This window comes from Ranitomeya imitator, chromosome 5 (genome assembly GCF_032444005.1).
Source record: "Ranitomeya imitator isolate aRanImi1 chromosome 5, aRanImi1.pri, whole genome shotgun sequence".
NCBI lineage: Eukaryota > Metazoa > Chordata > Amphibia > Anura > Dendrobatidae > Ranitomeya > Ranitomeya imitator.
Window position 1 is genome coordinate 221042143 of NC_091286.1, and position 25162 is coordinate 221067304.

Below are 25162 nucleotides of genomic sequence, written 5' to 3' on the forward strand. Positions count from 1 at the left end.
ACTCCCCAACATGTTTCACCATTACTTGCGTATTATATAGCCTCATTATCCCTTATGACGCCCGTAATGGTGAAACATGTTGGGGAGACTGCATGGGGTCCGGGTTCGGTTTCGGATAGTGTTCACCCATCACTGCTTGCATGCTCATACAATCAGGGCTGAAAGTTTTTACACTCTTGAAATTGCTCCAGAAAATGAATCACTTCTCCTTGTGGAGAGTGACATGATAAGCATGTCGATGTGTGGAGACTTAAAGCCGCAATGCTCCTCTGGGAAAAATGCAAATTGTCTCTTCAGAGAGGAAGAGGACTAGAACTCTATTCCTCTATTGGAAGTAGCAATCCTAACAGTCAATGTCGACCCTTCAACGAGCCTTGTCACATGACGTAGGATAAAATGAAGTATTTATCTTATAAAATTATTGCAATTACACATGTTTTGTTATATACATGTTTACTTCCTTTGTGTGTATTGGAAAAACACAAAAAAAACAAGTTGACTCAATCTTTGCATTGCATGTCTGTGTGTACCACACTACGTATGGAGAACAGAAAGAGGAGTAGAGAATTGTCTGAGGACTTGAGAACCAAAATTGCTAAAAAATATAAAAAATCTCCAGGTTTCAAGTCCATCTCTAGAGATTTTGATGTTTCTTTGTCCATGGTGCACAACATAATCTCTCTCTCCCTGAACTGTAAAATGTTTTTCCAGGAGAAGTCTGTGTTTGGAGTTCAGCACCAGATGGTAAGAACCTCCAACTTTACAGTTCGGGTTCAGTCATCTCTATTTACAATTCATGACACTGTAGCTAATCTCCCTGGATGTGGACGGCAGAGAAAGATTGATAAAATGTTGCAAAGCATGATAGTACAGATGGCAGCTATGCATCCATAATGAATTTACAAAGAAATTCAAGGTGTCATACAGACTGAGGGTGCACCAGTGTCAGTGTGAATTATTAGTTGACATTTGAATGAAATTAAACATTATGGCAGGAGACCCAGGAAAACCCCACTGCTGACAAGGGAAAGTATTTTGTGGACAGATGAGACCAGGATTTAGTTTTTTTGGTAAAGCACATCATTCCACTGTTTACCAAAAACGGAATGAGACCAACAAAGAAAATAACACAGCACCTACAGTCAAATATGGTGGAGGTTCAAAAAAGTTTTGGGGTTGCTTTGCTCCCTCTTGTATTGGGTGGCGACATGTACAGACCAGGTGGGTCAGGATCAGGACTAGGTATAGGCAGGATGGGATCAGGAGCAGGTTTAAACAGGACAGACAGGATCAGGAACAGGGAGCATAAATACAAGGACTTTACAACTTAGATGGATGTGTAAGACACTAAAGGACTAGAGTTGCCAAGGCACCTCTCTCTAGGGGCTGATGCCTTAAAAACCTGATCTCTCCCAGCCATTGGCCGGGAACATTTCCAAAAGCATGCGTGCTGCCCCTTTAAGAAGCAGGCAGCGCACGCCCCGTAAGAACACTCCCAGGAGGCCTGCATGCCGTGTGTAGATCCTGGGAGGAAGCAAATGCTGCAGGGATCGGAGTAGCGTGGGAGGGTGTTGTGAATTCCGCTCTTGGGCTCACTCCGGTGCTTGTCAGTGGCACTTTTGTGAGTTCTGCTCTTGGGCTCCCTCTTGTGGTTTCAAGTGGTATGGCTGCTCTTTGGATTTAGCTGTCAGCAGCTGCTTCCACTGATTGTCTTTTCTGCTCGGCTATTTTTGCCTGGCTTTTTCCTTCAGCCAGTGCCACTTGTAAATGGTTCCTGGTTGGATTCACATCTCTTTGGATTTCCCTGTTATCCTGACCAGTTCTGCAAAGCTAAGTCCTTGCTTGCTCTTTTCTGTCCACAGATTGTGGACTTATCCGTTCTGTGCATTCAATGTTTGTCCAGCTTATCAGTATGGATTAATTATGTGTTGCTGGAAGCTCTGGGAAACAGATTTACCCTCCACACCTTTAGTCAGGTGTGGAGATTTTTGTAAACTCTGTGTGGACTTTTTGTAGTGTTTTATACTGACCGCACAGTATTCCATCCTGTCCTTTCTATCAAGCTAGACTGGCCTCCTGTGCTCATCCTGGTTTCATTCTGTGTATGTCTTTTTCCCTCTCCTCTCACAGTCATTATGTGTGGGGGGCTAATCTATCCTTTGGGGATTTTCTCTGAGGCAAGATAGCTTTCCTGTTTCTATCTTTAGGGGTAGTTAACTCTTAGGCTGTGTTGAGGTGCCTAGGGAGAGTTAGGAGCACCCCACGGCTACTTCTAGTGTTGTGTTGAGCTTAGGGACTGCGGTCAGTACAGATACCACTTCCTTCTGAGCTCGTTCCATGTTGCTCCTAAACCACCAGATCATAACAGGAGGGTAAGTGATAGCACCAGCGTCCATGTCGAGAAGAGGAAGGGGACTCATGCCGGGTCGCCGATGCTGTCCTAACACATAGCAATGCCTAAAGATTTAGAATGGGGTGTTAAGAAAGCTCTTATAGGTGTAATAATATGTAGGTGTTCCAATAATCTATTCAATATTGTGTGCACAGAAGTCTTCAGCGCAGAGTCTCTTAGACAACCATTTTTACAACTAAGGAGGTGCACACTAATTCTATTAGGTATAGTGGGCACCCAGCACATGACAAAACTGTTATTAAATAAAATTCAATATATAAAGACCAAGACAAATAATACCATCATACAGTGAACATATAGTGGTAAATAACAGTTCAGAAAACTATATTACAGTGCAGTTACTGTATGTAAAGGTGTTGATATCCTTTCTGGTAGGAAATTTTCTCATTTCCCATCTTTTCCATTAGCCCCAGACTGCGATGAATATTTTTTTCAGTTCCAACTTGTCTGAGTTTTCAAGGCAGACAGATTTCACTTCTTATACTTTTCGCACCATACTCATGCCCCCTAGGTACTCAATTAGTATTGTCCTGAGTGCCCCTAAAAAAAAAGGTAGTGCCCCTTCAGTGTGACCTTAACAATTAATAATGCCCCCAATAGCCCACAAATACGAATAAAGATGAGTCCCCACCACAAAAAAATACTGCCTGACTATTCCACCTTCCACTAGAGTTCTGGTGCAGGTGGAACAATATGGTGACATTGTTCTGCTGCCTGTGTCGAGAGTTTGAGAATCATGTAATGGAGAGTGGTAGTTCAACGAGATCAATGGAACCTTGTTCTACTGCAGGGTTCAACTGTATCAATGCCCTTTCACGCCAATACAGTGTAGATTGTCAGTTGCTCTGGGTGGTCTCTACCATGTAAGTGGGGTCGGAGCCACAGACACCCTTGGACATCCGCTAGCTATGATACTAAGTGTACATTATTGTTATTTTGAATGTTGAGTTTTGCCTAATGATATGCAATTGGAAAAGTATGAACATCTGAAGAGATCAGCAAGGATGTAAATCTTAAGAGGTCACTAGCGTTTCAGTTAACGTCACAGACAGGAAGCTTATAAATAGTAATAGAAAGTTGAGACTAATCTCATGACTTGGAGTTCCCCTTCACTATACATGCTACAATATTAAAATGTTTGTAGTATAGCAAGAAAATTACCCAAACTTTGAATGTCAAACTGTTATTCTTCTATGTATAACTTGTAGCAAAATCACTGTTTTTATTTTTTTGGTGTGGAAAAAAATCTGTTGTAAATGTTATTGCTCACCTATAGAAGTCTTAAAACTTGTGTCACATACTATTATCTTCCCTCTGGACACAAAAAAGTCTTAATTGGGTCAGGCGAGGATATCCAGAATCATCCTAAGAGCCCCTTCATATCTCAATGTTTGCAGTACGTGTGGTACCTTTTTTCACAGATGCCACAAGTACCCATTATAACCGCTGCTGCTGTTCATATGTTCGTGATTTTCCACGGACCATGTGTTCATGGAGACATGTCCCTTTTTACTGTCAGAACAGATGAAAAGGACCAATACAAGTCTATGGGATGATGTAAAACACGTACAGTATCCTATTGTCTGTACATGTCCCCGCTTAAGTGTAAAGTGCTGCGGAATATGTTGGCACTATATAAATAAAAAATATTAAAATATTATTATTATCCGTATGCCATCAGTGTTTAACATAGCAAAGTATAGGAGAAACGTTGTCATTTTTTTCTCTTCCCAAAACATAAAAACACTGATCCAAAACACAGGGGCCTAACACACAGTCAAGCAAGTTGCAAGCAAATACAACTCTGGTACTTCAACGAAACCCAAATTCACTTACAGCTCTGGCAAAAATTAAGAGACCACCACATCAAAACCCTGTCATGGGCAGCCCAATCTCCAGACCTGGACCCCATTGAAAACCTCTGGAATGTAATCAAGAGGATGATGGATAGTCACAAGCCATCAAACAAAGAAGAACTGCTTACATTTTTGTGCCAGAAGCAGTGTGAAAGACTGGTGGAAAGCATGCCAAGACGCATGAAAGCTGTGATTAAAAATTATGGTTATTCCACAGAATATTGATTTCTGAACTCTTCCTGAGTTAAAATATTAGTATTGTTTCTTAAAGGGACACTGTCACCTGAATTTGGAGGGAACAATCTTCAGCCATGGAGGCGGGGTTTTTGTGTTTTTGGTTCACCCTTTCCTTACCCGCTGGCTGCATGCTGGCTGCAATATTGGATTGAAGTTCATTCTCTGTCCTCCGTAGTACATGCCTGCACATGACAATCTTGCATTGCGCAGGTGTGTACTATGGAGGACAGAGAATGAACTTCAATCCAATATTGCAGCCAGCATGCAGCCAGCGGGTAAGGAAAGGGTGAATCAAACACCCAAAAACCCCGCCTCCATGGCTAAACATTGTTCCCTCCAAATTCAGGTGACAGTGTCCCTTTAATGATTATGAACTTGTTTTTTTTGCATTATTTGAGGTATGAAAGCACTGGTTTTTTTTTTAATTTTGACCATTTCTTCTTTAAAGAAAAAATACAAAATTCATTGCTTGGAAATTCGGAGACGTTGTCAGAAGTTTATAGACTAAAAGAGCAATTTAAATTTTACTCAAAAATATACCTATAAAGAGAAAAATCGGAGAAACTGAACATTTTGCAGTGGTCTCTTAATTTTTTGCCAGAGCTGTATATCTGTGTCACAGTCGCTTGTGGACCATGACGCATAGAGTGGCCATAGGTCACCTGACCAAAACTTGAATGCCTCATACAGTCTATGCTTATAAGGCTGATGAGTAGCCGTAGCCAGGCCATGAATCATGGAGTGTGACATACAGATGTGTGAATGGAGCATATCGTGTCCAAATTCACAGCTCAGCACTACTTAGCATAGATAGGCTATTACAGCAGATTACTTACTCTAGTGCTATAGAAAATAGAAAAGCAAAAATCCACTGAATCACGGATTTGTAAAAAAAAACCAAAAAAAAAAACCTCTCTAGTAGCATACTGATGGAAAGGTACAAATTTGATGCAAACAGCATGAATCGTAGATCTCAACCATGACAGTAGTCAATAGTTGAATCTGGGAAGTTGGAGTAATAATTTGGAGAATATTTTCATGACACATACTGGATCTACTGATATTAGTGGATGGAGGTTTTGGACAGTAGAAATTACCTAAGCATTGTGTCTGACCATGATCATCATTTCATGGCATCTGTTTACCTCATGGCATAAGGACACATTCAGCAGGATGGTGCACCATGCCACAAGGGCATAAAGTCATAGATTGGTTTCAGAAACATAACAGCAAGTTTTCTCTGCTCCCCTGGCACAACTAGATTGGTGTCTCTTATTAAGTGGTCATTTAGTATATTTTTTTTATTTGCTTCAAAAAGTAAATTAACTGGATAGTATAGCATCAGATGACACTTTAGCCACACTCCTATAATCCATTGCTACAAAAACACTGTTTATTATAAAAATTTTATAGAACTGAAAATGTATCCTATGAGTTAAAGGACAATTCTTGCATTTAAACAAACTGAATTTTTGAAGGATAAGCATTTTATGTAAAGCTTGTTGTTTTTCCATTTTAGGCACAAAAGCAAGTCAAAATATCTTAGACTTAAAATGGTTGTCCAATACTTTTTCATTGATGACCTATCCTAGGAGACCTAGGAGACAGATGTGCAGTACCCTGCGGAAGCCACTACAAGTAGACAGAGCAGCTCAGTAAGGCCGGTTTCACATTAGCATTGCGGAGGGCTGCAGACTTCCTCCGTGAAGCCCCACCCTCGGCCGCACCTCCGCCCCTAGCTCCGCCTACTTCTGCATGCAGCCGGCATGCGGCCAGCGTACCTATCTTTAACATTAGGTACGCATGTCGTGCCGCTGTATGCGGATGCTTCTGCAAGCGTCGTTTTTTTTCTCCGCGACGCATGCGGTAGCATCCGCATACAGCGGCACGACCTGTGTACCTAATGTTAAAGATATGTATGTAGGCCGCATGTCGGCCGCATGCAGAAGTAGGCGGCGCTAGCGGCCGAGGGCGGGGCTTCACAGAGGAAGTCTGCAGCCCTCCGCAGCTCCTCCAAACGCTAGTGTGAAACTAGCCTAAGTGAGTGTATCTGGCCGGTGGCCATAGCCACCGACATGAGCTGATTGGCAGGGTGCCATGTGTCAGACCCTGGCTGATCAGACATTGATGACCTATCCTAAGGATAGGCCATCAATGTAAAAGTAATGGACATCCTCTTTAAATTTCAGCTGTTCTTTTTTATACATGTTTTTGAGACAAAAGGATAAGTGGAGTATTGGTCCCTCCTTTTAACATCATTCTTTTATGATGCGCTACTTTCCTCATCTTAAACACTGCATCGAAATGACTTATGAGTTGAATGTACCAGTCATGCTGCTGCAGTGCAGTAGAGCGCAACCTCCACCAGGGAGAGCTTGAGAGGGAAGTGAGACTTGCCACACAGAAAAGCAGCACAGACACCACCAAGTGGCGAGAGAGTGGTCAGACAAGCCGAGTCAAAAAACAGAAGCAGAAGTACCAAAAGTAGCAGTAGTATGCGTGGTCAGGAACAAGCCAGGGGTTCAGCATTCAGCAACGGTCAGAAGCGGATAAGACAAAGACAGAAGGCAGAAGAGAGTCCGAATATGAGCCAAGTCAAAAACCAGAGAATCAAACCAACAAACAGGGGAACACTGGGAAAAGGGCAGAGAGAGGGAGTCAACAGACATGGGGAAAGTCAGGGATCACAGCAGGACAAATCAAGAGCTACCAGAGTAAGGCACACACGCCGAAGGCAGAACTATAGCTGACACCGCCAGCAGGATGCCTCAGAGCTAAATAGCAAACCTGAACCCAGAATGAGGCAGAGTTAACCCTTGACATGATCCATCCGGAAAAAGGGCAGACAGGATTAAACCCTGGAATGGATCATGACAGTACCATGTTTCCACTTCTACCCTTTACCTTTTGACAGTCAAAAAAGCTCCATGTGAGAAGCAATGCACTGACTGCTCACATGCACCTGTGACTGCTTTTGCTGCAGGAAATAGCTAGTTCACATACTTAGAATTGTGCTGCCGAGACTGCACAAGAAAGGCACAAAAACATGCAGTTATGCTGCTTTCTAGCAGATCCCAGAGGTGGAAACTGAACCTGTCAAATATTTACAGTGTATCCTTTGAATATGCTTTAAATATCTAAAGTGGGAATACCCCATTAAAGTCAAACGGTGAAAAAATATATTCCCCTTTCATTTCATTTCAAAAGTGCTGGTGGCTTGTATCTTCTACATTTCAGTATTGAAAGTGTGCAGATAGATTTTCATCTTACAGAACTCACTTAAAGTAAATACTTTGTTACACTGCCAGAAAGGGAGACCCTCTTTGAAGCGTGTCTCTCTTGTTTGGCTAATGGAGTGGGGTGAAGGGTGTGTTTTTCCATAGGCATCTCCGCAGAATTTAAAAAGTCAAAGAAAAAAGTGATGAAGCCTTTATGTTGCTATAATAGGTGGAACAATTGCCAAAATAGCAATCAGTCAAAAAATGTGGAGTTAATTATACCTAAGACAGAATGTAGTTGACTCTGAGTACACTGTATTCCTGAGGACAGCCATGTCCTATCCTCTTCCTGCCCTCTCACGATTGACTAATGGTGACTGTATATCTGGCTGTATACACACCTGCTATCAAACACTAGTGAGGCATCTGCTGTATTCTTTGTTAGGATTGCACAATATTTTTTATGCCGTTTGTGCTTAAAGGGAATCTGACAGGTAACATAGCCCCCCTATCCCACCAAAATGCATATCAACTATTCCCTGCATTCTAACAAGCCATTTTTGTGGCTTAATGATTGCTAAATTAATATAAAACTATTAATGCGTGATTATTTCATATAGGATCCACATACGTGTAAAGTGCCAATGCAAAGAAACAGAGTAGTAAACCCAAACATATAGTATAGTCCTATATGGAACAATATCTGTCATCTATAGTGAATGCCTTCACCATAGATGACTATCATCTACTAGATACCACACAGAATTTGATAATATAACTTTCTTTGCACTAGCACTTTACCTATTTAATTTGTCACTCATTCTGCTGGTTAACAGCTGTTATGAACAACATATCGATAAAGTTACTATCTTAATGTGCCAATCTTTATACTATTTATATTGTATTATATCTGACTCTCAGTCCCTCCTTCGGGCATCCGATTACACCTTTCTGGGTGTGCACCCCTTGTTTTTATCATACTGTTTTAACTTTTTACATTGTTCTGTTATCCTTTTGTTTATCAACCGATTTAAATAAAGTAGTAATTTTGATTCACTATTTATGATGTACTGGTACTCTTTTGGTCAGACTCCTCTCTTTTCTCTTGGTGTTATTTACCGACTGTACTATTGTTTGACACATATGGTCTGGTCTCTTGGGTTGTGTTGATAATGTACTATTGATGCTAACAAAATTATAAGTTTATCAAACAACGGGACCCACCTTGCTCTATTGTTTTCTCATCAAATCATATAAATATGCCTCTGTGGGTATGAGTGACATGATTTGTAAGAGCAACATCACCTTCGCCCCTTTGCAACCATCGCAGATGCACTTTGTTCTCCGTACCTGGGAATTCATAATGAAGCCGGGTGTACACATGCTCATGCTTCATCATCGCACTGTACATGCCTAGGGAGGAAGCAGGGATGCGGGACTCTGATAGTCATGGAGGAGCTCCACATTTACTGGCCGAAAATGTAAGGATGGTCCTACAGCCCACATACAGTATATCATCAATGAAACACACAAGCCACCAATGATATATTTGCATTGACGTTTTTGTTCCTGGGCATGCGTAGTGTACCAATGAATCTAGAGAGCGTACACCCATCTTTATTGCACAATCGCAGAGAGGGAGAACATCGCGCATGTGCGATATTTGCAAAGAGCTGACAGTGATGTTCCTCTTACAAATCATATTGCTCAGGCATACTTACATAATTAGAGGTAGGATTAGTCTGGGGTAACTAACATCCCCCAACTCATCAATAACTAATTTGCATAGAGCGAGGGCAGCTTCAAACTTACTTTCATATTTATTCAGCAATCACTAAGTCAAAGGGGCTTGTTGGAATCTAGGGAAAGGTTGCTAGACATGTTTGGTGGAGATTTAGGGGAGCTAGGGCAGCTGTCAGTCTTCCCTTGTGAAATTTTCCAGACTGTAGTGTCTGATAATTTAAGATTAGGATTAGACTACAGATAGTATGATAATGGGTCACCTTTTTCAAAAACAGCATAATTTGTACCAAATCTTTAGAGCATTTTTTCAACTTTACAGTTCAGTCTTTATGAAATGTTGCACCTTGGGGGTCAATTGGGAGCAAATTACTCCCTCTCAGCTTTATAAGCGTGATAGTACACTACTCAATCATTAATGAGCGGGATACCTTGTGTCAAATATCTTATATAGTGTTGAATTTTGTGCAAATTGCAACTTTTGTCACGTTAAAAATAAAGGATGCAAAATATAGGTATTCATCTCATGATTTTTATAGACAGGAATAATCTATTTAGAATATACTATTTTTTGAGACTTTTATATAAGAATGAATTCATAAATATGTTATACTTCACTTTTTCTGCACATTTTTAAGTTCTGGAGTAGATAGTAAAAATAGAATAATAGATGACTTAAAACATTGATAAATTTGGCTCACACATTTAAGACAAGCAATTGTCGCAAACTGCACAAGACTTTGAGCTCATGCATAATAATAAATGTTCCCTAATGTATTTAGCAAAAGGGTGATTTTTTTCAAGAGAGGAAGAATAATTCTTGTGTTTTCACTTTCCTAGAATCAGAATGCTGTTGAAGGTGAAAATCACCCAATGCTGCAATCAGTCACATGGCCTTAACCACCAACCACACACACATGACATTAGAGATAAAATCTGTAGCAATACAGCATGCTGTCTTGTTTTTTTATTTATTATTTAAGAGGCCAGACAGTATGTTAGTCCTCATTGACCCTTTTCTTGCCTCCTGACCCACAAAATGCTGGCTCTTTTTGGTGACTCCTCATGCATGATGGCCCCACAAATCCCACACAGTAAGATGGTCTCTACATCCCCACCAGTATGATGTTCCCCTCACACTGTATGAAGGTTTCCATAGCCACCCCCACACAGTATGATAGTTCCTTCACACAGAATGATGGTTGAAACAGCCCCCTACACAGTATGATGGTCTCCACAGCCTCCCACACAGTATGATGGTCCCCCCATATTACCTCATACAGTATGATGCAGACCCCCATACAGTATGATGGTCTTTCCATCCATAGCATAATGATACTCCCCCGCAGCCCACCCTTCAGTATGAGGTCCACCCCTCTGCAGTTTCACAGTTACCACAGCCCACAAACTGATGACTGATCCATGTACATGAAAGAATGAATAGGGCCGTGTATTGTGAGGTTTTGAGTGTAAACTCAAACTCATCAGCAAGGGCATTGAAGATGAAACATGGATGGGTCTTTCAGCATGATAATGATCCCAAGCACACTGCCAGGGCAATGAAGGAGTGGCTTCATAAGAAGCATATGAAGGTCCTGAAGTGGCCTAGTCAGTCTCTAGATCTCAACCCCATAGAAAACCTTTGGAGGTATTTGAAAGTCCGTGTTGCTCAGCAACAGCCCAAAACATCACTGCTCTAGAGGAGATTTGCATGGAGAAATGGGCCAACATACCACCAACAGTGTGTGCCAACCTTGTGAAGACTTACGGAAAACGTTTGATCTCTGTCATTGCCAACAAAGGATAATAATAATAATTTTTATTTATATAGTGCCAACGTATTCTGCAGCACTTTACAATTAAGCGGGGAAATGTACAGACAATAAATTAAATACAAGTTAAGACAATTTAAACAGTGACATTAGGAGTGAGGTCCCTGCTCGCAAGCTTACAATCTACAAGGAAATGGGGGGACACAATAGGTGAAAAGTGCTTGTTATTTCAGGTCTGGCAATTCTAACAAATAGGGATTTTCATATGAAGCTGCATGATCCGGTCATCAGCCTGTATGTTTAAGTACAATAGTCAAGTATCAAGTGCAGTTACCGTGTGCATGGAGGGTGTGGAGACAGATGAATAATAGGGTGCAGATTCAGAATAATATTTGGAAGGAGGGAACAGGGCAAAGTTAGTTTACTGAGTAGTTGATGTGGTAGGCTTGTTTGAAGAGATGGATTTTTAAAGCGCGCTTGAATAGGTCGGGGCTAGGTATCAGCCTGATCGTTTGGGGAAGTGCATTCCAGAGAGCTGGCACAGCACAAGAGAAGTCTTGGAGACGGAGGTGCGAGGTTCGGATTACGGGGGATGCTAGTCTTTGGTCATTTGTAGAATGGAGGGCACGTGTAGGGCGATAGACAGATTAGAGAGGAGATATAAGGCGGTGGAGAAGTGTGGAGAGCTTTGTGGGTGAGAGAGATGACTTTATACTGGACCCTGTAGCGAATGGGCAGCCAGTGTAATGACTGGCACAAGATGGAGGAATCGGTGAAGCGGCTGGGCAGAAATATAACATTGGCTGCCACATTCAAGATGGATTGGAGAGGCGAAAGTTTGGTAAGAGGGAGACCAATCAGAAGAGAGTTGCAGTAGTCCAGACGGGAAGGAATAAGAGCTACAGTAAGAGTCTTAGCAGTATCAAAGGTGAGAAAAGGTTGGATTCTGGAGATGTTTTTAATATGCAGGTGACAAGAGCGAGTGAGTGATCGGATATAGGGAGTAAAAGAAAGTTTGGTGACGAATGTGACCCCAAGACAGCGGGCATGCTGCTTGGGAATTATGGTTGATACCTCCAGGGTAATTTCGATGTTGGGTAGAGTGAGGTTAGTAGAAGGGAGAAACCAATCTAATCAGTTTTTATGAAGAGGTAAGCTATAGACTGGACCACGGTGAGTCATTGGACGTGGTATATCTCGATTTTTCCAAAGCGTTTGATACCGTGCCGCACAAGAGGTTGGTACACAAAATGAGAATGCTTGGTCTGGGGGAAAATGTGTGTAAATGGGTTAGTAACTGGCTTAGTGATAGAAAACAGAGGGTGGTTATAAATGGTATAGTCTCTAACTGGGTCGCTGTGACCAGTGGGGTACCGCAGGGGTCAGTATTGGGACCTGTTCTCTTCAACATATTCATTAATGATCTGGTAGAAGGTTTACACAGTAAAATATCGATATTTGCAGATGATACAAAACTATGTAAAGCAGTTAATACAAGAGAAGATAGTATTCTGCTACAGATGGATCTGGATAAGTTGGAAACTTGGGCTGAAAGGTGGCAGATGAGGTTTAACAATGATAAATGTAAGGTTATACACATGGGAAGAGGGAATCAATATCACCATTACACACTGAACGGGAAACCACTGGGTAAATCTGACAGGGAGAAGGACTTGGGGATCCTAGTTAATGATAAACTTACCTGGAGCAGCCAGTGCCAGGCAGCAGCTGCCAAGGCAAACAGGATCATGGGGTGCATTAAAAGAGGTCTGGATACACATGATGAGAGCATTATACTGCCTCTGTACAAATCCCTAGTTAGACCGCACATGGAGTACTGTGTCCAGTTTTGGGCACCGGTGCTCAGGAAGGATATAATGGAACTAGAGAGAGTACAAAGGAGGGCAACAAAATTAATAAAGGGGATGGGAGAACTACAATACTCAGATAGATTAGCGAAATTAGGATTATTTAGTCTAGAAAAAAGACGACTGAGGGGCGATCTAATAACCATGTATAAGTATATAAGGGGACAATACAAATATCTCGCTGAGGATCTGTTTATACCAAGGAAGGTGACGGGCACAAGGGGGCATTCTTTGCGTCTGGAGGAGAGAAGGTTTTTCCACCAACATAGAAGAGGATTCTTTACTGTTAGGGCAGTGAGAATCTGGAATTGCTTGCCTGAGGAGGTGGTGATGGCGAACTCAGTCGAGGGGTTCAAGAGAGGCCTGGATGTCTTCCTGGAGCAGAACAATATTGTATCATACAATTATTAGGTTCTGTAGAAGGACGTAGATCTGGGTATTTACTATGATGGAATATAGGCTGAACTGGATGGACAAATGTCTTTTTTCGGCCTTACTAACTATGTTACTATGTTACAAGAAGTTCCGTGTTGGAGAGATTTAGTTTCAGATAGAGGGAGGACATGATGTTAGAGACAGCAGACAGACAATCCTTGGTATTTTGAATTAGGGTAGGGGTGATGTCAGGGGTAGAAGTGTATAATTGGGTGTCGTCAGCATAGAGATGGTACTGGAACCCAAATCTGCTGATTCTTTGTCTAATAGGAGCAGTGTATAGAGACAAGAGGAGGGGGCCTAGGACTGAGCCCAGCGGAACCCCAATAGTTAGGGGACAAGGAGAGGAAGGGGAGCCGGCAAAAGATACAGTGAAGGAGCGGTCAGAGAGGTAGGAGGAGAACCAGGAGAGGGCTGTGTCCTTGAGGCCTATAGAGAGGAGCATAGAGAGGAGGAGCTGATTATCCACAGTGTCGAATGCTGCGGAGAGATCCAGGAGAATCAGCAGGGAGCAATGACCTTTGGATTTAGCTGTTGCTAGATCATTAGAGACTTTAGTGAGGGCAGTTTCAGTGGAGTGTAAAGAGGGGAAACCAGATTGTAAGGGGTCGAGAAGAGAGTTATCCGAGAGATAGCAGATTAGACTGGAGTGGACCAAGCGTTCCAGGAGTTTAGAGACGAAGGAAAGGTTAGAGACAGGTCTGTAGTTAGCAGTGCAGTTCTGGGGCAGGGATGGCTTTTTAAATAAAGGGGTTATGATGGCATGTTTAAATGAGGAGGGAAAGATACCTGAAGAAAGAGAGAGGTTAAATATTTTAGTCAGGTGAGAGGTGGCAACTGGTGAGAGAGACTGCAGGAGATGTGAAGGAATGGGGTCACTGTTGCAGGTGGTAGGCCGAGCAGAAGCGAGGAGCTTGGAAACTTCTTCTGAAGCAGGCTCAAAGATGTCTAGTGAGCTTGAGGTGCGGCAGGGCAGGGGCTCCAGGCACTGAGATTGGGCTGAGATATCCTGATGGATGTGGTTGATTTTTTTCTAGGAAATAAGTGGCCAGATCCTCACCGCTGAGGTTGGTGATGGGGGCCTGTACTTTAGGTTTCAGGAGGGAGTTTAAGGTTTCAAAAAGTCATTTTGGGTTGTTAAATAGTGAGGTGATGAGTGTGGTGAAGTAGGATTGTTTGGCCAGATGAAGGGCAGAGTTATAGGTTTTGAGCATGAACTTATAGTGGATGAAGTCTTCTGCTAAGAGAGATTTTCTCCACTGCTGCTCTGCACACCTTGAGCAATGCTGAAGAAAGCGTGTTTGCATAGTGTGCCAGGGCTGCCATTGTCTGTGTCTGGCCTTTCTGCTTGAAGAAGGTGCTGCTTCATCTAGGGCATTCTTCAGTGTATTATTGAAGTGTGACAATGCTAAGTCTGGGCAGGAGAGGGAGGATATGGAGGCTAAAGGTGTGTGGAGATTGTCCATAAGCTACTGCGCATTAATGGTACGTGTATTCTAATAAGTGTGGTAGGTGGAGGTGTCCCGGGTGAGCAGACAATTCTTGACAGAGAAGGAAAGAAGGTTGTGGTCCAAGAACAGGAGAGGGGAGTTAGTAAAGTTGTGCAGTGAGCCGGGATGGGAGAAAACCAGGTCCAGAGTATTCCTGTCCTCAAGCGTAGGAGAATTAGTAAACTGTGAGATGCCGAATGAAGAAGTTAGAGAAAGAAGATGAGAAGCAGATTGGGAGAGGGGATCACTGATGGGGATGGTAAAGTCTCCCATGATGAGGGCGGGGATGTCACAGGATAGGAAGTGAGTAAGCCAGGTGGCAAAGTGGTCTAGAAACTGGCGGGAGGAGCCTGGAGGGCGATAAACAACTCGCAAGGAGAAGGGCTTAAAGAGTCTGATGGCGTGGACTTCAAAGGAAGGAAATGTAAGTGAGGGAACCGGGGGGGATGACCTGGAAAGCACATTGTGATGAAAGGAGCAAACAAAAACCTCCACCCTGTCTGTTCTCAGCTCAGGCGGTATGTGAAAATTTCAGCCCACCAAATGAGAGTGCGGCAGTGGCGGTGGTGTCTGAATGCTGGATCCAGGTTTCTGTAATAGCCAGAAGGTTAAGGGGATTAGAGAGAACGAAATCATGAATGTAAGTTAGTTTGTTACACACAGACCGTGCATTCCAGAGAGCACAGTGGAAAGCGATAGGAGAAGGCATGCACTGAACGTTAATAAGATTAGCAGGGTTTTTATATGCAGCTGGAGCAGAGTAATGTTTGCTGGTGGAGGGAGGCCCAGGGTTGCGGGAGATGTCGCCTGCAACTAGTAAAAGGAGAAAAAACAGAAAGAGCAGGTGGTGGGATGATTTGTATGAGCGTTTTGAGTGCTGCATGGAGGTATTCGATGGTTTGGAGTGGGTAAGAATTGTCAGTAGAGCCTCAGAGTTATACATGGGAAAGGGGAGAAGAGAGGGGTGGATATGGAGAGAGTGCACAGAATGTGTTAAAGGGCGGGTGAGTTGTGAGAAAGCAGAAGTAAAAACAAATAAGAAGCAGATTGATATGATCAATGCATAATGTAGTATGACTGACCAAGAAGCATGATTGTTTGAAAAACTTATGCACCTTACCTGTCTGCTGCCCTGTCCAACTGCCATTGTCTAACTGCCAAGCACTTAATATCTGTTGCACACGCGACCCCACGCGTGTGCTATCCCGGCCAGACTAAATATATATGGATCGCCCCCAGACACAGGGCCACGCGTTTCGGTACCGGGCCTCTCTGGTTCGGTTCTGAGGCTGTCACGGTGGCTAGACCCGGTCCGCGACCCTGCTAAGGGGCATCCAATAAAGGTGGTGATAGAGTCTGTCAGGGGTTCGTGACGCCACCTGTGGTGTTCGGTCAGGATGACCGACGCTGCTGTGGGGTCCGCTGGGGTGATGGAATGGCAGCTGGATGGTATAACTTCCCACAGGTGAAGTGTGTCCCCAGGGCTTCCCAGTAAGGTGGATGGTGATGGTGAGAGGTGCAGGCAATAACGAGGACACAAGCTTGTAGTCTCTTTACCTCTTTACTGAAGGTTAAACACAACCACAGGTACACCACAACACTATATACTTATATCTATGTCACAATGGCAATATATACTTGTGAAATTTATTATAAGTGACCAGTGCTCCGTGGAAGAAAAGAATGTGGACTAAAACCACAATTCAAGGACAAGAACACCCACAACCAAGATATAGACCAGTATCAGGTAAAACACCAGGCAGAGAATAGATATAAAATGCCTTTATTGTGTATGACTGGCAATTGAATATTTTTTAACAATACATAATTTGTGCGCACAAAAAACAAAGGGAATTATTTATCAATAAAAACATATAAAATCAATGTATGTATACAATAAAAGATGAAATATTACAACGGACTGACCCAAGAAATAAATAATACAATATTGTTTATATAAAGGTAAGAACACCCACTAAAAGTAGCCACATATCAAAGAAATGCACATAGGGTGACCAAAATGAATTTCAGGAAATGAAAAAAACATATATATATAAAAAAAAAAAAAAAAATTATATGAAAAAAAGAACCACAATGAATAATTAAAAATTTGGTAAGAAAATCCCAAAGGAGGTATATGAGGAGCAACTGTCCTACTAAAGTGCTAAGTGATAAAAAAATATATAAGTATATATATAGGTGCACAAAAAACAATGTGCAAAATAAGCAATATTCAATAATAAGGTGCAAGTTTAGAAAAAAATGTATGCAATGACAGTGCATAAATACCACATATAAACCATTTGGCTCCAAAGTGTATGGAATGTAACCAAGTAATCAACTATAACAGAATAAAGCTGTAAAACAAGGTGCAATTATCTGTGCAATACTGGGCTTTCAATCAGAGATTATATACTGTATCAAAGAAAAGGGGATTACACCACAAGTGTACTACACTGAACTAAGTGAATAAAAGTGCTATCGTGCAGTATAAATTACTATACTATAAAAAAGAAGAAAAACTCATCATTCCTCAAATAAAATATGGCCAAAATATGTGTGGCTATCACTGACGAGCTCCTCTGGAGTAGCACACACAGCTACAGACAAACTCCAGCAGGTGTCCCACTACAAGGTGCAAATAAGCATAGGTGATATAGAAGCGCACCGTACCTTATCCAAAAAAGCTCAGGGTCAGTCCGGTCCTTTGTATGAGCGCTCATGAGTTTTTCTTCTTTTTTATAGTATAGTAATTTATACAGCACGATAGCACTTTTATTCACTTAGTTCAGTGTAGTACACTTGTGGTGTAATCCCCTTTTCTTTGATACAGTATATAATCTCTGATTGAAAGCCCAGTATTGCACAGATAATTGCACCTTGTTTTACAGCTTTATTCTGTTATAGTTGATTACTTGGTTACATTCCATACACTTTGGAGCCAAATGGTTTATATGTGGTATTTATGCACTGTCATTGCATACATTTTTTTCTAAACTTGCACCTTATTATTGAATATTGCTTATTTTGCACATTGTTTTTTGTGCACCTATATATATACTTATATATTTTTTTATCACTTAGCACTTTAGTAGGACAGTTGCTCCTCATATACCTCCTTTGGGATTTTCTTACCAAATTTTTAATTATTCATTGTGGTTCTTTTTTTCATATAATTTTTTTTAAATTTTTTTATATATATGTTTTTTTCATTTCCTGAAATTCATTTTGGTCACCCTATGTGCATTTCTTTGATATGTGGCTACTTTTAGTGGGTGTTCTTACCTTTATATAAACAATATTGTATTATTTATTTCTTGGGTCAGTCCGTTGTAATATTTCATCTTTTATTGTATACATACATTGATTTTATATGTTTTTATTGATAAATAATTCCCTTTGTTTTTTGTGCGCACAAATTATGTATTGTTAAAAAATATTCAATTGCCAGTCATACACAATAAAGGCATTTTATATCTATTCTCTGCCTGGTGTTTTACCTGGTACTGGTCTATATCTTGGTTGTGGGTGTTCTTGTCCTCTTTACTGAAGGCTTCAGGATCCGCAATCCAGAGTACGTTTAACAGGGCTATCAGAGACCGGCCGGTCCGATGGGCACATCCAGAGTTTCCTGCGCAGATGGAAATCGTTGCCTACCACTAGCGCCTGTGTGTTGTAGTCCTACCCTGCTGAGCATTCGGAATAGTCCTCACAACTGCTGTCCTCATTCGTTCTCTACAGCTCTCTCTCTCTCTTTTGGTCCAGATGTTACTAGTTTCTCGTCCCCCAGTATGTTTTGGCTAGGACGCACCCGTATGACGGGAAGGCTTGGAGGTTTTCCGGGACCCTAGAGACGCCCCTCTCCCAATGTTGCCCCCTATGTCTGCTTAGGAAATTTAAGGTAGACAGCCAACCTATAATTGACTGTCCGGCGGAGTTTGAAGTAAGGCTTGAAGTCAGTTACTCCTGCGGTGTTCCGGCCACCGACTACGTGCCTCAGTAAGATGTTGCCTCTCTCTCTTGGCATGACTCTTACTGGCTTTCCTTTGTGCTTGATCTCGTTTACACTGTTCCACAATATCCTTCCCTTCGTGTCTCTTTCTCAGGATACCGCCGCAGGGTGTGCAGGCGTGGTTCCGTAACGTTCTGTTCTGTTTGCTAGGCACCTGCCAGATTCCCATGCCTGACAGGGACCCCCCTGTGCCTTCTCCCTGCAACACCCCCTGCCACGGGATGTTGCCTGGTTCCAACCCAGTCAGCTTCTGACTAACTTCCTCCCCAGCCCCTAGTTTTACCAGTGTGAGGAGTGGCCCAATAAATAAAGCCTTTTTCTCCCCCTGGTGGCCGGAGTGTGAAGTGTAATGTGTTCTGGTGATACCTGGTCAGGAGAACTCCTTAGTGCCATCAGACGTACCACCACTCTCCTTAGCGGCAGAGTGCCATACTGCAATGACCAGGTCTATGGGGCGCTGCATATAGAAATGAAAAGACTGCTAGCATCAGGCAACAAATGGCCACAATCAGCAACTAAGCAATTAGCATAAGGCCAGAGCAGGCATTACTATGCAGGGTAAACAACCAATGTTGAACAAGGCCATAATACAGTTGGGAAAAAGAAAACAAATAGCTTTGAACACTTTAAAGCAGAAACCAAAAAGAAAGAAAAGAAAAAAAAAACAAAAGCACCGCAGGAGTAATGGATGAAATACCATGAAAATAGCTTGCTAGATATGGTTCTGTTCACACTTGTCAGACAGAGTACACAAACAGATGGTGGATGAAAAACAGAAATTATCTAACTGGTAGTTGCTTTCTGCTCCCTGAGTGTAGGACGAATGGAGTTGGTGGAACACATCAGCGTCGGCTGCCCTCACACGCGATATATAACAAAATATTGAGATGAACTTTTGTTAATGACCAAATACTTATTTTCCACCATAATTTGCAAAATAAATCTTGCCAAATCAGACAAGGTGATTTCTGGATTTGTTCTCTCATTTTGACTCTCATAGTTGTGGCCTACCTATGATGTCAATTACAGGCCTCTCTAATCTTTTTAAGTGGGAGAACTTGCACAATTGGTGGCTGACTAAATACTTTTTTTCCCCACCGTAGTTCTTGTAAAGAATCGGCGCTCACTTCTCGGCAACATCTAAAGAAATACTACCGTAGTAGAAAGATGTTATTACATTTCTATTTCATTTGTTATGGCTTCTATCATTCTAGGGAGAGCAGTGGCTGTTCCATATCAATTGACCAATGTCCCTTTGTTCTGGGATTATCTACTGAAGACTCTGAGCTGATTTTGCATGAATGTGTACAGGTGACACAAGATTTCAAGACTAAAGAAAGATACCTTTTCCTCTTCAGCGATATGATCATAATTGCCAAACTGAAGTAAGATTTTAAATCCTTATTTGCACTTATTATTCTATTCTTGGTAAAATTACTAATCTCAAGCTTTATCAAAACTTTAGAAAACCTTGAATACTATAGCCCTGATTCATCATTAGCATTTTTTTGTGTATTTTTTTATTTTCTTGTGGTATTCATTGCTGTTTTTCTGTGCCAAATTCTTCAAAATGCCGCATGTGGTTCATGACTTTTGTGCACAGTTAAAAATGGTTTTCATTTTTTGACATCGTGAACCTTTTTTGCAACATTCTAGAACAAAAGGTTGCATGTTTTATAAAATAATGCAAAATTTGTACAAAAATTATCTGGCATACAAACAAAATCCATCACAAAACTAGACAAGAAACTGCGCAAAATCAATGATGACTTGGCCCCTATATGTTAATATCTTAGTAACTTTTTATAGTGGCTTAGGAGTTTAATTTTCCTTCATATTACCCATAATCAGGCTTGGACTGGCCCTCAGGAGAACTGGAGAATCCTCCGGTGGGCCTCCCTGCAGGAGTGGGCCACCACCGTCTTATATGAACAGTACTTGGCACTATATACTTGAATCACTATGTACAGACAGAGGTAGCATCTTATTTATGTAACAATCTACCCAGTTTATTGCTATAGAAATTTGTGAATGAGGGTAAAGTCATATTTGCATGTAACTGAAAAGTGGGAGTTGATATTACTGGTGGGCCCTTGGCTCCCCAGTAGGGTTGAGCGAAACGGATCGGTCATTTTCATAAGTCACCGACTTTCGGCAAAGTCGGGTTTCATGAAACCCGATCCGATCCCAGCATGGGACCGGCCATGCGGTACGCGACCTTTGCGCCAAAGTCGCGTTTCATATGACGCGTTCAGTGCCATTTCTCAGCCAATGAAGGAGGATGCAGAGTGTGGGCAGCGTGATGACATAGTTCTCGGTCCCCACCATCTTAGGCTATGTTCACACTAGCGTTATGCTAGTTTGCGTCGGGTTTGCGTCGGGCGACGCAGCGGCAACGCATGCGTCATGCGCCCCTATATTTAACATGGGGGACGCATGCGTTTTTGTTTGTTGTGTTGTGCGACGCATGCGTCTTTTTTGCCGCAAGCGTCGGACCAAGAAAACGCAACAAGTTGCATTTTTCTTGCGTCCAAATTTCGGCAAAAAACGATGCATGCGTCGCAAAACGCAGCGTTTTTGCGTGCGTTTTGGTGCGTTTTTATTTGCGTTGTGCGTTGCGTCGCCGATGCAGCGGCGCACAACGCAAATGTGAATGTAGCCTTAGAGAAGGGCATGGCAGTGATTGGCTTGCTTTCTGCGGCGTCACAGGGGCTATAAAGGGGCGTGCACGCCGACCGCCATCTTACTGCTGCTGATCTGAGCATAGGGAGAGGTTGCTGCCGCTTCGTCAGAAGCAGGGATAGCGTTAGGCAGGGAATATAAACCCCCAAACCGCTTGTGCTGTAGCGATTTCCACTGTCCAACACCACCTTTTCCTTGCAGGGACAGTGGAGGCTAGATTTCAATGCATCAGCTCTGTAGCTTATTAGGCTGCCTTATAAGGCCGGCTTCACACTTGCGAGTTTTACGGACGTAAGAGCGCAGAAACTACGTCCGTAAAACTCGCAAAAAATACGGCACAATTATTCTCTATGCCTCTGCTCCTATCTGCCGTATTTTACTGATCAGTATTATACGGCTTTGTACGGCCGTAGAAAATCGCAGCATGCTGCGTTTGTCACCGTACTGCGCAAGAAATACGCCAATGAAAGTCTATGGAAGCGTGAAAAATACGGATTACACACGGACAAGCAGTGTGACTTGCGAGAAATACGCAGCGCTGTTAGAGAGAAAAGCCGGCAATTCAGTGCGGTGTACAGTAAAATCACACTGACAGCTTACAGTAGAATAGGTAGAATAAATGTGTACACATAGAATAGGTATATATATATATATATGTCAGTGAGACACATATATGTATATATATTAATATTTATTCCAGCGCTATACAGCTTGAAAGCCGGTAATTCAATTACCGGCTTTTTCTTTCTCCTTCCTAAAACCCGACATGATTTGAGACATGGTTTACATACAGTAAACCATGTCTTCTCTCCATTTTTTTTGCAGATTCCACACTACTAATGTCAGTAGAGTGTATCTGCAAAATTTGGCCGTTCTAGCTCTTAAAATAAAGGGTTAAATGGCGGAAAAAATTGGCGTGGGCTCCCGCGCAATTTTCTCCGCCAGAGTAGTAAAGCCAGTGACTGAGGGCAGATATTAATAGCCTGGAGAGGGTCCATGGTTATTGGCCGCCCCCTGGCTAAAAATATCTGCCCCCAGCCACCCCAGAAAAGGCACATCTGGAAGATGCGCCTATTCTGGCACTTGGCCACTCTCTTCCCATTCCCGTGTAGCGGTGGGATATGGGGTAATGAAGGGTTAATGCCACCTTGCTATTGTAAGGTGACATTAAGCCTAATTAATAATGGAGAGGCGTCAATTATGACACCTATCCATTATTAATCCAATTGTAGTAAAGGGTTAAATAAAACACAAACACATTATTTAAAATTATTTTAATGAAATAAAAACAATGGTTGTTGGAGTATTTTATTCTACGCCCAATCCAGTCACTGAAGACCCTCGTTCTGTGAAAGAAAAAACATAATAAACCAACAATATACTTACCCTCCGCAGATCTGTAACGTCCAACGATGTAAATCCTTCTGAAGGGGTTAAAACATTTTGCAGCAAGGAGTTCCGCTAATGCAGGCTGCTCCTCGCTGCAAAACCCCAGGGAATGAGGCTAAAAATAGATCAATGAGCTATATTTAGCTTCATTTGCGGTGAGGCGCCCTCTGCTGGATGTTCATAGATCGTGGGAACTTACCTAGAAAGCTCCCAGGCTTACCTAGAAAGCTAGTCAGCAACGCTACATCCCTTCCCTCACTGTAAGCCCACCGTTTACCACACCACCTGCAGCAAATGTGGAGGTTTCGGCGCAAGGCCAAAGCAGTCAGGGAATAACCAGGTTCTTGGTTGGAAACACTGTATGTAGGCCAACAGCAAGAATACCATCACCAACCCTCTCTCAGTCTACCATGTCCACTGGCACCCCCGCTAGTTCCACCATATGCAGCTCTCCAGTCCAGCTCACCCTACAAGAGACTCTCGTTAGGAAAAGGAAGTACTCATCCTCTCATTCGCGTACACGCGTGGGGTTTGAACGCCCACATTGCTAGACTAATCTCGTTGGTTAGTTGAAAGCGAAGCTTTCAAAGCCCTGATGGACTACGCTGTACCATGCTACGAGCTACCCAGTCGACACTTCTTTTCGAGAAAAGCCATCCCAGCCCTCCACCAGCATGTAAAAGACCGCATTGCCCATGCACTCAGACAATCTGTGAGTAGAAAGGTGCACCTGAAAACAGATGCATGGACCAGTAGGCATGGCCAGGGGTGTTACGTGTCCATCACGGCACACTGGGTTAATGTGGTGGATGCAGGGTCCACAGGGGACAGCAATATTGGGACAGTTCTGCCTAGCCCAAGGTCTAGGAAACAGTTGGCTGTAGGCGTTCGCCCCCCCTCCTCCTCCTCCTCGTCCTTTAGCAGAAGCGAGAGCTCGTCCACAGACCGCAGTCGCACGACCACTCCATCCGCAGCTGCCACTGTTGCACACGAGGTGTTCCATTATGGAACAGCTAGTGGCAAGTGTCAGCAGGCTGTATTGGTAATGAAGTGTTTGGGCGACAACAGACACACCACGGAAGTTCTGTCCGAGTTCTTGCAGCAAGAAACTCAGTCATGGCTGGGCAGTGTACATCTTGAGGCAGGCAAGGTAGTGAGTGATAACGGAAGGAATTTTATGGCTGCCATAGCCCTTTCACAACTGAAACACATTCCTTGCCTGGCTCACACCTTAAACCTGGTGGTGCAGTGCTTCCTGAAAAGTTATCCGGGGATACCCGACCTGCTCCTGAAGGTGCGCAGACTTTGCTCGCACATCCGCCGTTCGCCTGTACACTCCAGCCGTATGCAGAACCATCAGCGATCTTTGAACCTTCCCCAGCATCGCCTAATCATCGACGTTGCAACAAGGTGGAACTCCACACTGCACATGCTTCAGAGACTGTGCAAACAGAGGCGTGCTGTTATGTATTTGTGGGAGGATACACATACACGGGCAGGCAGTTGGATGGCAGACATGGAGTTGTCAAGTGTGCAGTGGTCAAAGCTACAAGACCTGTGTCAAGTCCTTCAGTGTTTTGAGGAATGCACACGGCTGGTTAGTGCAGACAATGCCATAATAAGCATGAGCATCCCCCTAATGCGTCTGCTAATGCCAAGTTTGACGCACATAAAGGAGCAGGCGTTTGCAGCCGAGGACGAGGGAAGCCATGATGACAGTCAGCCATTGTCTGGTCAGGGAAGTCTACTGGACGAGGTGGCGGGCGAAGAGGAGGATGACGAGGAGGATGATGGGGATGAGTATTTTTTGGATGAGGAAGCTTCTCAGGGGGCAATAGAAACTGGTGGCATTGCAAGGCCAGGTTCAGGGTTTTTAAGGGAGGCAAGTGACGTTGATTTGCCCGAAAGTGCTCCTCAACCCAGCACAAGCAGTGAATTGACAACTGGAACATTGGCCCACATGGCGGATTATGCCTTGCATATCCTAAAAAGGGACCCCCGCATTATAAAAATGATGACCGATGACAATTACTGGTTGGCCTGCCTCCTG

The 25162-nt window shown here is 42.9% G+C and overlaps 1 protein-coding gene across 3 annotated transcripts in view; it reads left to right on the plus strand.

Moving 5' to 3' along the window:
• Nucleotides 1-25162, plus strand: part of TAGAP (T cell activation RhoGTPase activating protein) — a 254746-nt gene that overhangs the window by 149717 nt on the left and 79867 nt on the right. For 2 of the 3 annotated variants that reach the window (XM_069725919.1, XM_069725918.1), the window contains one exon: nt 20256-20426. The exons of the other annotated variant lie outside the window; for it this stretch is intronic. In XM_069725919.1, the coding sequence (XP_069582020.1) occupies nt 20256-20426 (171 nt within the window). The remainder of the gene's footprint in view (nt 1-20255; nt 20427-25162) is intronic. 3 annotated transcript variants of the gene reach the window in all.